This window comes from Corvus cornix, chromosome 5 (assembly GCF_000738735.6).
Source record: "Corvus cornix cornix isolate S_Up_H32 chromosome 5, ASM73873v5, whole genome shotgun sequence".
Taxonomy (NCBI): Eukaryota; Metazoa; Chordata; class Aves; order Passeriformes; family Corvidae; genus Corvus; species Corvus cornix.
In genome coordinates, this window is record NC_046335.1 from 10,778,000 (window position 1) to 10,793,586 (window position 15,587).

Sequence of the window (15,587 nt, forward strand, 5' to 3'; positions counted from 1 at the left end):
CATATTAAACAACCTGAGACACTGAGATTACTTTTTTCCAGGTGTATATCATGTCTAATGATGATAAGAGTAGATCAACAGTGAATAATATACACACCAAATTAGCTAATGATTTTTCAAAAGCAGACCAATGCCATGCTGAACTAAGCTCTTGCTTTACAAAGAGTTTTATCAGAAGTCAACTGTTTTATTAGAAGCCATGTGAAATTTTAAAAATATTTCTCTAAACTATGATTACAAATATCCTCTTAAAGATTTTTACACTATATTAAAACGTTTAAAAACAAAGTGAAAAGTGAAAGTGATAACTCTATAAATATTTCAAAAGCAATGTAGCATAAAGAGGAAAACAGGAATGCTTATACAGGAAATGACATGTGAAACAAGCTGAAATGGGCTTGAACTAATGAAATGGAAATTCTACCTGAAAATTAGGGAGAAAAATGGCAAGGAGGTTAATCAAATAGACAATGGAAGAAAAAAAGTGTCCTAACAGGGAATGAGAGAAACCAGACAACTCTCAGTAAAGCTTTCTGGCACACATACAGTTAATATGACAGCAAATCTAACTTTTATATACAAAACACTAGGAGAAAACCCCTCAATTCCATAGCCACTAGAGTGTGTTTGAATCCATTCTCATGGAGTAGTACAAACCAAATTATCCTACATCTTCAAATGTGTTTGAAAACTTTAAAATCGGTTTTAAATATATGTCACAGCCTCTGAGAAAATGAAGCACTACTCTCATGAGGCTAGACCAGAATTATGTTCTGTATCATAACTGAAGTGCATGGTGTAACTTAGAAGAAGATTTATATTAAGTAAACTGAAGAAACACATGAACGACTGAATAAACTCTGCCACTTTGGATGCTTGGATGAAATAAGTATCAGCTTATCAAGCCTAACCATCTGCTATAAGCAAATGGGCTGTTTCCTTAAACACACCCGAACTCCACACACCAACCCCTAATTCTAGTCAGATACTGCTCTGAATCTGAGTAACCTGTCAATCAACAGTACCTGTCACACATCCATGATAAATACAATTCAAAGAACACTCAACTGGCAAAATGTAAAATAACTTGGTTCCTTCTCCAGAGCCTGTTAGTCTGCCTCCACCTCTCCTCACTCCCTGTACACATTTGCTAACCCTGGGAGCTACTGCTTGCTTTCTGTTGGATGCTTCTGAATGACAAAATAGGCGAACTTCATGACGACACTTGGAAGAATCATTAATAGGTATCACAAGCTGGGTCATGTGTAGGCTTAGAGATAGATGACACAATAAATTACGAAGCAGGAAGAAAAGCCCCCCCCCCCACCTTGGCTTTCCTGTGATTAAACTGGTATGTTTCACACTCTAACCTAAAGCAAATGCCCAGCCCTCATGCAGGAACTTTAGTTAAGTTATAAGCACTTCCTTGCTTGTCTGAAACAAACATTTATTTGAAATTAACAAAAACTTCCATAAACCTTCCTTGATGACAACCCTGACTTAGTTTTCTAAATTCTCCAATCTATTTAAAATTAGAAATAGGAAGGGTAAGTCTTTTTTCATAGAAAGAGCTTAAACAGCACAGGTCACACTGAGCTTGAGATGCAAACTAAGGTCCTGAATGGCTGACCAACATTTAAAATCATCCCAAATTGTCACACATTATTTTGTAATGATATGCAAGAGTGTTTAAACCAGAAATCAACAGGGCTTTTGTGGTTTTCTTGAGATCAATTTCTTAATAGACTTCAATAGACTACAAGTTTATCTTTAGTACAGGTTTTTTTGGTATGCATTTGGTTTTTTTGGGGGTGCTGTGGTAGGGTTTTTGTTTGGTTGGCTTGTTTTCTTCTTTGATTGTTTGGGGTTTTGTTGTTGTTGGTTTTGTTGGTTTGGTTATTTTTTTTTTAAATCCACTGTAAAAACCCCTATCTTTCAATTCAGTGCATAGTTTTCCTCAATTTTTGGCATAAACAACCCTCTCTTAGTCCCACACCCTGTGAAACTTAGCTGCCTTGTGTGAGGTGATACAGGTGAAAGAAATGATCAAGCAGCATAGCAACAATGATTTGGTAAGAAAATAAAAAAATATATTTAGAACTACGTCAGTAACTTGCTTAGATGTCAATGCTGGCCATGTCAAATGCTAAGATCAATTATGAGTAGTTCCCTGTTAGGAAATAAAAATTACTTTCTAAGCAAGGTAAGTTTTGACTCAAAGTAGAAAGCTAATTATGCCCATGTAAAAATCTGCTAAAATACATGCTTTCAACATTTAAGAAGGTTAAAGATGCTATATACCTGCGCACTTGTCAAGAATTAAGCGTGGAATAATTTCCCATTTAACCCAAAAATTATTCCTGCACAATCCAACATTATTTTCCTCATATTTGTGTGAAAACAAGACATATTTGCTTCAGCAGATGTCTTCAGCCTCTGGTCAAACTAATCTTCAGTCTCACAAAGGAATTCAGGAAGAACTGAAAATGTACCTATTAGCAGCAGTGTCCCTAATATTGCTCAGCTGCCAGAAAAGCTGACATTCTGCTGATAATTTCCACTAGATTTCCACCCCTCTCACACAGCAGAAAGAATGAACTGCAGTATGGAATACATTTAAATTGGAGCCTTCAAGAAATCTGTAAATTTACAGGGCACAAACAAACTGATTGGCTGTATTAGCTATGAATCCAAGACTGACTCCCTGCTACATATCCAGAAGTCCTGGACATGTTAAGACATCACACTCCCAGCACATTTCGCCAAATACTCTATTTTATTTACATTTTCCCTTTTAAACAGAAGATTTAACGTGCAATGAAAGCAACTTGTTCTAATTTCTTCCATTTAGCTACAAACTTTAGAATGCTTTATTCTTTAAGATACATTAATGATTACTGAGTTTCCAATAATATGAAGAGAGAAAAGTTATGCAGTAAAATATCTACACTCAAAATTTTGCCTTTGAGAGGATGTGTTATATTCCAATTCAAAAGCCAATAAAATCTTAATTTTGTATTGGAACAAGAACAACTTGGTTTTTATAGCATGCAATTAACTTTAAGACAGTCCTCAAAAAACCTCTGTGCATCAATTTTTGGATTTTAAGACAGTTTATATAGAAGATTAGATGTAATAAGAGCAAAAGATACAAAAATATTCTGGGAATAGGTCAGAAGAAAGATTCTAGTGTTAAGACTAGTTTGTTTGGAAAACTTTTTTGAAGAAAAACTTACTGCACCCAACGAACAGACACCACATTTTTTTTGCAGGCTTTGATAATTTTGTTCAAGTTTTCTTTCCAACATGACTTGAATGAACACAGGATACCTTTGAAACACCACTGACATTGTTATCCATTCACTTTAAATATAAAAGCAGTAACAGAATTTGGTTCTAGAGGCTGTGTGAAGCCACACAGCTGGTAGCTTTAATCCAAAATGCAAACTAAAAACCATCCATAAAAATCCCTAAAATGAGAAAGTGCTTCAAATGAATAGATTTCTAAAAACAACTAGAAAAGTCACAAATGAACAATTTTAAAATTAGTTTTTAAATTTTACATTAATGTATAATTTTTTCTTTGTGTAACTTACAAAGAACATATTTACTTCATAAAATTCATATCACTCTTAGTAACAAGAGCAATTATGAAAATTGACAGAAACTGTCACTTCCACTACTGATAACAACCCAGACTCAGACCGCACCCTGAAGTTTAACGATACTTTTATAAAAGAAAGCTTAATTGGCAAGTTATAGCAGAAATGGTACCACATGATTTGATGTGCATTAAGTGGAATTGATTAGAGGATGTGCGGATGTGGCTTGAAAACATCACGCACCCAACATGGCATTTATCTCAGTTTTATCACTTGAGACAGGATGGTGCACACAGGGCAGGCACCGGCTTCGTGAGGCTGCTGAGACTCTGCTTTCACTGATAATGAGCTGTCCACCTTCAGCATGAAGGTTAGAGCATAAAAGCCACCTCCCCCAGATGAACATCCTGTCTGCATATGATGCAAATAATCCCGTATCTATTAAATATTGCTGGTGCTCACTTAATCTGTGTGGTTTACATTGCAGTTTCAGCAGCTAACAGTATTTGATAGCACACAGTGATGCCTTAGGTTTGGAGAATTAACCCTGATATGCAAATGGACCAAACTTACAAAAGTGTGAAAAACCCGTGACTCAGCATCCATCTTGGGTGGAGGCTTTTGACTGCCCAAGGTGTACCTTTGAAGGCCCTTCAAATAAATACCTGCTTTTATTCTCTTAATCTTGTATAGCCTCTGTTTTCAGGTAGCCACTTCAAGGCATCAGTTCAATGAATTAGCTGATTTTACAGAAGTCTCAATTAATTATTAGGAGCTTCAAACAGAAGTGGAAAAAGAAGTTTTCCACAGAAACAGACGATACGTAACTTTAACCTTAAAATGTATTTCACAGCAACCATTACAAAAGTATGAATAAAAATTTGAGGGCATACATTCTTGCTTCCTTGAAAGGGCATGCACATTACTCCATGAGTCAGTAAATGTAATGTAAAAATTCCAGCTGACTACCTTCCTATAATTTCCTGGTATTTTTAGCTCAACAGAAAGTCCCCTCTAGAGACATTTTACAGTCATGCCCTTAGGTATTTTACATGTAGTGTTAACACTTAACATCCTCATTTTTCCAGCAGAAGAACCTATACATGCACTCTTCATATGGGCAAGGGGTCTATACAACCCAACGAAGTCAAGAAAGGAGCGACAAAGAACAAAGAGTAAAAGCACCAGCAAGGTAAAATACACTCTGATAGAAAGTGATGCATGGTGAAAAGTTAATAAGCATGTCACCATGTTAAAGACAGCAGGAATAATAATTAAGCAACCTCCTTTAAATCTGTTCTTGGTCAAGTATTAAAAACACTCCCCCATGAGTTTCTTTGGTAGATACATTAAAACCCCATCAGTCTATGTCTGGCAATGTCTGAATGTCCTTCCAAAAGATCTAGCAAAACAGTACAAGAAGTAATACAATAACAGAACCATTTGTACCAATATCAGTCCTTTGATAATTCAGGTGATTATCTTATACTAACAGATAAAAAAACTTTTCATAATTTCACATATACAAGAAGCCTAGGTTCATTAAGAATAGAACTGCTGCTTGTCCTTGAGGAAGATGGCCTTGCTTTCTCCTTTTCGAGGCAACACTTTTGAAAGAAACAGTGGGTGGGTTTCAAAGCTAACAATTAAGTGTACAAGTCATTAAGCAATGTTAAGGAGCAGCAGTGGCTGAGAATTTTCTATGAGAAATCGGAAACTTTTGGCAAGATGGATGACTATTAACTCCAGGAGTCAAGCCATGTACCAATGGAGTCCAGGTAGCTTGGTAGGCAGGTAACAGCCCAAACACAAGGTTAATACCTGTTCTCATCCCTTCAGGTTACCAAATTATAATTGGCTAATGGGGGAGAAAAGGGAAGAACAAGCATTTTCATCTCCTTTAAATCTCAACTGAGGTTTATCCAAGTTATATGAGCTATTAGACGCAAACCTGACAACAACTATGACACACAAAGCAGGATAGAACATGTGTGCTGACCATGGGAAACCCCATTTATTGGATTGGCAGGGCTAAAAAAAGTTTTGAAGGTCTTTTGCATAGAAATACTTCCACACAGGTACAAACAAGCCTTCCATTTTAAAATTTAAATCCACTCAAAGAGAATTAACACAATTCATCACTACTATGGAAGCATCTCTGAAGAAAATGAAGATGTCTCCTCTATGTACCTTTCCTCCCAGGAAGACTTTGCTCACTTCTCTCAACAAGGAGCGACTGTACCTTAAATGTTAACTGAATTTAACTAAGCTAAAAAAATAAAGAAAATTAAGATTTAAATAAACATACATCCCCAGACCAAGTAAGTTCATCATCCTAAAAATACCTACTTATGTGGAAGGTGCAAGATGCATGTGCAGGTGAGTATTACAGTTACACAGAAAATACAAAAGGAATAAACCAGATTCATTTTCTGCTGCAGAATATGCTAAGAGGAAAAAACCAGTATCATGAAAGGTAACGTTGAGATTTTTAGGTATGCTTTTACAATCAGCATAGGCCAGTTTCAGAGTATAATAAAATATTAATACCCTACCCCCAAAATGGCAAACTCAGCATAGGTAAAGGAAATTATGCTTGAAATGTATCAAATTCTTGGAAAGTATTAGAAAGTTGGTAAGTGCCAATTATCCTGGTACTTTTATATTTTTAACAGGATGTTGTTATAATGCAGGAAGATTACTACAAATGTTGTACGGATGTGTTAGAAATGACGCCGTTCAACATTTTCATAAACACCACAGAAGATGAATAGCAAGGTCACACAGTTTGTTAAAAGCTGTACTCACTGTCAGTTCAAACTTGTTAAAAAAAATCTAGAGAAAAACCTCACGATACTGAGCAAATTAATTCAATCTATTAGATCTTTCCAAAAGCTGATAAATGTAAAGAAATGTGGGTGAAATAGCTGCCTGCATACATTTATTAATTCTAGCTTACTCAGAAGAGTTATGGACTGCTGCTGAGCTCCTAACTGAAGATTTAGAAATGAACAAAACATCCTTTTAGCATGCCAGTATTTTCAATACTGCATGCAGTTCCAGTCATTCATCTTTAACAGTTTGCTAAAACATGGTAAGAATAATTTAAAACACCATTAACACCAAAACCTGAAAATTAACGGAGGTAAAAGTACTACTAATAGGCATGCTAGCACCAAACATATGAAAGTCTGCCTTAGTAACTACAGAGAAAAGACAACGGGAAAAGAGAGAGCTTACAGCAAGATTATTGCTCTTTGAACTTAAAAAGTACTTTAAAATTGATAATTTGATATTTTAAGTCACAGCAAGGCCAGTCATTTTTTGGTCCCACAAGCACCAAAGAATGACAGAACCATAGAATAATCTTCACCAAAAGGGACAGTCGTTTCTGCTAGTCTAATCCCCCACTACATAAACCCAGCTGCTCTCAGCATTGTCCAGTCGAACTACCTCCAAGCACAGAGATTTCACAGCCCCTTCTGGAATCTTGTTCCAGCTTTTAAGCAATGTTATGGTGAAAATATTTTCACCTTGTGTACAATTGCAATCTCCAGTGTTTGCAAACTCATATTGCTTACTTCTCATTCATTTAGTGTGGATGTCTGAGAAGAGCCTGGCTCTGTGCTCTACACCCTCCCATCAGTTAGTCAAAGATCAAATCTCCCCTTAACCTTCCTTCCTTCAGGCCAAACAAATCCAGTTCTTTCAGCCTCCTTTGTACATCATGAGGTAAATGGTTACTGTTCTTCATGCTGAGTTTGGTCTGTACTACTTCTGAAGTGTGAGCTTTGGGCTTTGCTCCCCTTTAATTAAAAATGGATAATTGTTTAATCTTGTTTTAGCTCAGATACAATTCCTGCAAAGCAACAGTCTAGCAACAGTTTTTAGCAAGTGTGGTTAGACAGAAGTATCTTCAGGTCAATTATTTTTCAAGACAAAGAAACACACGATGGATTCTTTCTAAAATGAAAGACTTTTTCCTTTAAGAAAAAGCAATGATCTTTCATCACTTTGAGGAACATGCAAATTTCTACCAAAATACTCAGATATTTACATCACAACAACACTACCACTGACATTTTTTGCCCTGGAGAACACTACGTAAAGATGGAATCTGAACTACCTTCCGTGATCCCTCACTCAAGATGAATATATACAAGGAACACAGAAAAAAATGTACAAAGTTAACACCACATCATCTTTGAAAAAAAGTCAAAGCATCTCCCACAAAATCTAAAGTAACTTAAAAAATGACAAGTCAAATCTGTCAAAAAACATTTGCTGCTCTGGAAGGCAGAGGAGAAGGATGGACAATGAGATATTTGAAATGTTATGGCCTACAGGAAGCATCAGTTTGAGTTAACAAACTATCAGGGTGTTCTCACCCTTCTTCCCACACAACTTTCAGTACGTCTTGCAAAACATCTTGAAAATAATTTTTGAAAAGCATGAACAGACATTACCAGTTCCAGCCAGTCAGCAACTAAGCCATTAAAGTAACCTTTACATTCTGCTAATTCTGCCATTGCAGATCAGGACACAGTTTTATATGTCTTTTGTTCAAATATTTGTCTTGAGTTCATGAAAACATTGGCATCTGGGCTACTTCTACGCTCTGATAAAACAGTATTAAGAGATTTTTCTTATCAACACTGAACTGTATTCCTAATGAAAAACGTCTGCTCCTCCCTGAACATTCATATTCTGCCTACAGAATTAATTACTATTATTTTCTACCTGTTACTGCACTCTGTCCTACAGTTATGGTTTTGAGCAGGACAACACTCAACAGTAAATATGAACTGGTAACTCTGAAGTCTAGTGACAAATGTTTACTGTTTGTCCTAGTCCATGCTGCTTTTTCAGCTACTTCCTCTGCTTGAAGTGCTGAGATGGAAATCAAAATGTTTCCTTTCCCCAAGCCTCACCTTGTTTATGTGGTTCCTCCTGTCAGGGCCTTGATTGCACTTCCACCACCCTAGGGGTTCAGCTTCCAGAAGGGCTCCATAAGGAGGGACGCATCCTGAAAACTTTGCTTCCCTCCTTGCTGTAAAAATGCTAAATGCATAATGCCTATTAACCCTCTGTGCTGTCTTAATGTCATCTTGATAGTTAGTGCCCTGTCGATGTATAAAGATCCTAAAGGAGCTCTCCATGCAGGTGAGTTCCTTTAGCTACATTTGTTTCACAAGGTCAGGTCTTTATCCAAGACCACAAACCACAGTGGTTATTCCATGGCTGTAACAGCTGCTTGAACTGAAACTGTAATTTTCCTGGAAGCTCTATATCTTTCCAATACAACTAAGTTTTCAGTTTATGATGATAATCAGTGGCAATCAACTCAATGCTAACATTCAGCTACCTTTGTACTCTAGGAAGACCAGTGCAGCAGTAGCATAACTTGGACCCCCACAAAAGCCTGCTGCAGACGGAGCAACCAAAGACTCACGACCCCAGCAGGCCAATCACTGAGCCAGTGTTTTCAGCACAAGCAACCAATATACATCAATGGTGCCACACCACTTGCATTTAGTGTGGATTAGGCTCTTTTGGTGCTTGTTATTTTCCACCAATGGGTCAAAAGTCACATTCTCCATTTCTGATTTCTACACATTGCTCTGGAACAATTGCCAACAGTCTACAGTTGTGACAAAGGGCATAGTCTTGCAGTACCTGAAGGAAGGAAGGAGAGCAGCTATACTGACACCGAGCAGGGTCAAGTGCACAGTGAAGAGGGACACACCAAGCTGGGTAGCCAACACACCGGGATCCAGATCAGTGAGGCATATGACAGGACAACCATATGGCTGCAACCCAGCTGAGGCAACAACCAAGGCCATGGGCCTGAGCTTAAAGACAGCTCCTTAATCAAAGGGGAACCCCAACAAGACTCACAGCTGTTTCCACAGCAGCCTAAGTCAGGATTACATGGCTGCACCATACTCAAGATGACTGAGCACCGGCAGCCAAATGAACTGCTGGAGGATGCGATGTTTGTGGCCGTGACATCTCCTATCCTACAAGTACCTACTATTCCTTCTTTTGGTGATGTTGCAGATACCAATGTCAGCAATGGCAATCAGTAAAATTCTAACATTCTTATTTCCTATTCACAAGACTTTAACATAGTTTTTAAAAAACACCTGCATCTGTTTTTCCAATTGTGTTGTTTCAGCAAAGCTGTAAGCAACCCAGACAACAAAGCTGCTTACAGTTCAGGATGCACAGGAGAAAGGTTCTGATCTGGCATGATATCAGAGCTAGCTGAAAATTTCCTTTTTATTCTGAAACATTACATTCTGCAAACATTACAGGTACAGAAATTGCTTTGGAATTTACTTTGAAAGTAAGATTGCAATTTTTATTTTCAAAGATGCAAGGTTTCACATAGTTTTTTAGAACCAGGACTGAGTTCAAATATGGTAGCTACGTCATCTCAAAATTTTAAAGATTTTATGAAACTGGTGCTTAAGAAATAGTTCTTCTATTTCAACAAACTGTATCTATGACAAACACCCAAGGGGCTTATGGCCCTACCCCCCTCCTTGACCTTGAAGTTTTAGCTCTTACAGTTACCAAGAGGAGCACTTCTACTAGAAATTTAATCCTATATTACAAAAGACGATGCAAAAGGACAACTGTAAAAGCAGCATGCATTGGGACAAACAGTAATAACACGTCAGTAGCCTTCAGAACTACCAGTTAATTTTTACTGCCATTAATTTTGTATGTATTGTTCTGATAGGCTTCATTTTGGAAGGATCAGTACTGGTAGCACCAGTGCAGCTGGCGACGTGAGGTACCCACAAAAAACCCACAGGAACTTCTGCGCACATGTATGTATGTATGGAAGAGATGCTTTGCTCTCCCAATGTCAAAAAACTCCTCTGGGCTATAATACCAGAGACCCATTTTATTTCCTGCCACCTGAAAAATGAAAAACAAACAATCACCCAGTTATTCTTTAATTGCTTAAAAGAAAGTCTACTCTCATAAGCCATTAAAAAACTGAAACCAATGAAACAGAAAAAAACCTATACCACCCAAAAAAAGCCTTAAACCACAAAACCCTTTAACCTCTTATTTACTACTGTATTATTCAGTGCACCAAAAATGTAGGTCTTGGGAAAGTAAATTTCAGAACAGTTTCTCAAAATTCATTGTTTCCACTATTATGTATTTCATTGGAGCAAAGGCAGGATAGGAAGTTCAATGACAAGAACCTTGTTATCATATTGAGACAAAGGATTAAGGACAATCATTGCAACATTTCATCATTCTGACTCCAATCTTGGTTTGTTTTCCTAACTTGCACCTTTAAAAGATGGTGCTTTTCCTCTTCCAAAAGGCAGCATCTAACTGAAAATTAAGATGATTTGTGCAGAGTGAAAAGCAAAGGCTTGTCCACAGGTCAGGCAGTTCCATTTATATTCCCTTGACAACAAGCATAGTCCCCTTATTTGAAATCAAAGGAATTTTATTGCGTTTCTTCCCAGTCACAGATCAAAACTAGTTTTCTAGAATTCATCCGTTGCCACTTCAGACAGAGAAGGATATGGCTCTTTTAAAAGGTAAAGAGAATTCATAATTTTTAAACACCTGAACACCCATGCTCCTACTTAAAGGAACAGACTTCTGAACAGTTGGGGTTTTATAAACTTTCAAAGCAAAATTTTTTCAATGTATGGAGTATTAATTAAAAAAAAAAAAAAAAATCTTTCCAGTACTAACATCTAGCCTATGCCAGTGAAAGCTGAGATGCAAAGGTAATTAAGAACGGTATTAGCTATGTTTCTTGCATACAAATACCATTGTTCAAGGTGTGCTCATCCCAGCTAATACATGTTCTGCCTTCATAAAGTTCTAAACCAGAACCACCCTATGGAAGATATTAAAAAGAAAAAGGCACTGGTTGGTTAAGAGCCAGCTAAAAAAATACACAAAAAACCATCATCACAATGCAAAATTTTACTAAGTAAAAAAATACAGAACAAGAGATACACACTCAATATTATAAAGAAGTATCATACCAACATGTATTTTCAAATTATATAAAATGTAATTTGCAATGCACTCATTCTATAAACCCAAAAGAATGTATTATGTGAAGAAACTGAACATTCAGAACCGCACAACACAGTAGGCACATAAAAGCTTCCTTGTTAAAGCCAAACCGCATCTCTTCTAGGAAATGCCTTCTAAATACATAAAGGATATTTTCATAGTAAGTGTCACATCTCTTCCCCCCCTTCCTCTCCGACAACACTTCCAATTCTTTTACAAGCTGCAGTGCACTTTAAGGGAGCTCCATCTGAACAATTCAAACAAAAGAAGGCTTTGAAGCACACTAAAGGTTTGACCTTATTCTACAGAAACGGTATAGGGATAACTTGGCTCTTCCCTCCCCCCTCAGTACCTTTCTGGGGTAGTGACTTCACATCCTTTGACATCAGCACAGCTTGGAAGGGGGATGGGAGAGTTACGGCAGAAAGCTGTAAAACCTGCTTTTAACTATGTATGCAATGCCTCCACGAATTCTTAAATCTTCCCCAAACACATTTAATAGAAAATGGGTTTTGCTCTCCGCTGGTTTTATTGCAGCTGTAACAAACCGTGAGGGACTGAGCTACAAAGGACTTCCTGCTCCCCTTCTCCGAGCTCCACAATAGCCATTTATTCGTTCGTCAGAGGGTCTCGATTCACTCTCACACGCACAATAACTCACCTCTAATATGCAAAAGGGCCACGGGCTGGAACGGCCCATTGGAATTGGCTGCGTCAACCACCATCCTGCTGCCAGCTCTGTTACATGTCAACATCTAGGCTCCAGCAGGCACGGCACTGTATTCCTTAAGGCAAGAAACCAGCCTCCATTTTAGTTTAAAAAAAGACAGAAACTGAAGCGTTCTGCAGCTGGAGGGAACTGGCTGGAGAGTGATGTCAGCGGGCGGGAGGAGCCCTATTGGCCGACGGCAGCAACTTCAAATGACACCGAGGAGGCCGCGAATGAGCGCGGCCGGTGCGGGGCTCCCCCCGCGCCCGCACCGGCCCCGGCCCCGCGCCGCCCGCGGCAGGGGCGGAGCGGCTGCGGAGATGACGGGTCTGCTGCTTTTGGGTTTGGGTTTCTTATTATTACCAGGATGATCTCACTGCTGCTGTTGTACCCCCGCCCCCTCAATAATATTCAGCAGCACCTGCTAGAAAGAACGCATGTATTTTTATTTTTCCTCTTTCCTTAGCCTTTCCTTCAGTAAGGTTTCCCAGGATCACCAAACCGATGTTCAATTTAACCGTGGAAAAACACAGCATTGAGGGCAACATTTACAACTTTAGCTTCCAAGGGCCATAGCAAAAGGTAGGTAGTTCACAATAAGATACAGGTCCTTGGATTATTATTGGTGATTTAGAAATATAAAACCTCACAAGCATTCCATGAACTGCTTTATCACTGGTTGCTAGTATGTACATTATGAATAAATATACATACATATGACAAGCAGGAGATGAAAACCTCATGTTTCATGCTGAATATTTCTTTCAATCTAGAAATGGACCAGAATACTTCTTTTAATCTAGAAATGGATCGGCCTTCAGTTTAGGTTAATGTTGCTAAATTTGGATTTTGCAAAATACTGGTTTTCCTTTCTAAAAAGATCAGTAATTATAAAAAACTTTTTAAACTATTACTGAAAAGTAAAGGACTAAGAAGCAATATATAGGCATACGAAAAGAGTTTTGCTGCATAATCTCAGAAGTATAATAAAAAAAGTACAGTGTAACAATTTCTGAACTTATTAGTTTGATTATTTAACGTATTTACAAAAATACGTGTGAGCACCCTTTTTTTCATCATGTGAGACTTGCACACTTATTTTTACAATGAGCTATTTGAAAGACCATTTTGTCTGCTTGGAGTGATGTTCAGAGAAATTGGCACAGTTACTTGTTACTCTCCACATCTGTCGTTCTCCCCAAATACTGTATGTCCCATATAGTGCAAATAAGTATGTAGATTACTTAATCCATGATACTGTCCTAACTTATATCTACTCAAAAAGAAAAAAGAAAAGAAAAAAGAAAAGGAAAAAAAAAGTGCACATCAGAAGAGACTTTTCCATTAGGTAATTTGCTGATGAAAATTTGAAGTAAAAACAAATTATAGGGCATATGTGTACCTGGTTAGAAAAATTACATCACACTACAATAATACACTGTCAAATGTGAGTTAGTGCTGTAATGAATATTATTCAATTCCTGAAGGGAAATGACTAACTGGGATATAAAAAAGAAGAGTATCATCCATAAGAATCAATTGGACTTAGTGATTGCTGACAAGGCCAAATTTAAAGTAATACATCCTGGATGTAAACATGATGAGAAAGCCCAAAGACAACAAATCTGTAAAATATTACTTGGTTAAAAAAAAAAAATAAAGCTCCTCTGTTTGATGTGGTGTGGATTGTTTGTTGTTGGTGTGTTTGTTTTATAAATAGAAGGGACTTGACTGAGAATATCCAAGTACTTTAAAGAATAATTATGGAGGTGGAAGGAATTAATTATTCTACATTCACTACAAAAAGTAAATGCACCCTACCTCAAGGAAGAATAGGCTAGAAATTAAATGAAATCCTCTCACAATAAGCACACTGAAACAAAATAAAAGACTGAAAGCTTTCTAGTAGTTTGAAAAATCACCAAACAATGTGTGACATAAATGTAGTTGATCCTGCTTTTGACAACATCAAAATGAACCACATGAACTTTTAAAACCTTTTCTTTAAGACTACAGAGATTCAAATCCTTTGTCTTTACAATCTAGGCAAAACCAGGGAAGGTGTATCCTCAAAAGCTTTGTTTTTTATCTATCCCTTGAGTATACCTTACAATCACAGAATCATCAAGGTTGGAAGAGACTTTTAAAATCACCAAGTTCAATGTGAGTTTCAGCCTTATAAAACAAAAAGCTACCATAGAGATATGCCTTTAAAAAAACCTAGACTGAAAAATAAAACCAAGACTGACCTCAAACAAGGTTTTCTACAAGATTTTGATGTATGAAGGAAAAAACTAAACAACTTGGGTAATTTTAAAAAATATTTTCACATGCAGGATCTTGTAGAAAATTCTGGGGTTTTTTCCCATCTTAAAGCAGAATTAGATTATTTTATAGTAGTAAACCACAGTATGAAGCATCAAAAATTAGCTTTAAAATTCCAATTTATCTGGTAACCATACATTTAAGAACAGTTGCTCTATCACTCCTCCTTTCTACTCATGTCTTTGCTTTCTTTAATGGTCAGCTGCTGCTTCTTTCTCTCTGGAACTCCTTGCAAAGATTAAATGGCCAGGAAGGCTGCTGGTCCCCAGGGACACAATTTAACAACAGACCAAAAAGGGAACGTTACTTTAGTTACAGTGCCATTTCCCAATTTATACATCCGCATGGCTTTCATAGTTGAAGGTTCATTAGCAAATTTTAGGTAATGCTTTAAGAGTCAAGCCCCCTAGAAAGCTCTTCATTAGAGAGAGTAAATGTGACATTCACAGTGCTAGCAGTTCTATTGGCAGAACACTCGGCCACATTCAGTAAGTTTTCTCTTGCAGAAAACACATACCCTGTTCTCATTTCTTCCTCTTTGCTGGACTCTGTTAGGTCTGAGTCCAGTACTTAGTAAACCACTGAGAAACTGGTTAAAACAGCCATTATTCAGTGTACTTCTGGTGTAATTCTGACAGGGCACTAGTGGAGCTGAAGTACTTTGATCTTCGTAAGACCTTCTGCTTTTTAACATCTGCTGTCTTCTCACCATTGTACAGAGAGATTGAGAGTACATTCTACTCAGGAGGTTTGTATACCCTCCCTTTGTTTCAGTCTTAAAATATTTGATTTGCCACTGAAGGAAAATATTTACTTAAGTTGAATTATTTTGAGCAACTTCATTTGGGAAAAAATTGCAAAGAAAATTGAGTTAGGAATTGACT

At 37.4% G+C, this 15,587-nt stretch overlaps 1 protein-coding gene across 2 annotated transcripts in view; it reads right to left on the minus strand.

Moving 5' to 3' along the window:
* Positions 1–15,587, minus strand: part of PPP2R5C (protein phosphatase 2 regulatory subunit B'gamma) — a 79,076-nt gene that overhangs the window by 37,511 nt on the left and 25,978 nt on the right. The window contains exon 1 of one of the 2 annotated variants that reach the window (XM_010395146.3): positions 12,331–12,611. The exons of the other annotated variant lie outside the window; for it this stretch is intronic. Within the exon in view, the coding sequence (XP_010393448.1) occupies positions 12,331–12,424 (94 nt within the window). The 5' untranslated portion in view covers positions 12,425–12,611. Of the gene's footprint in view, positions 1–12,330; positions 12,612–15,587 lie in introns of those variants that run through there. 2 annotated transcript variants of the gene reach the window in all.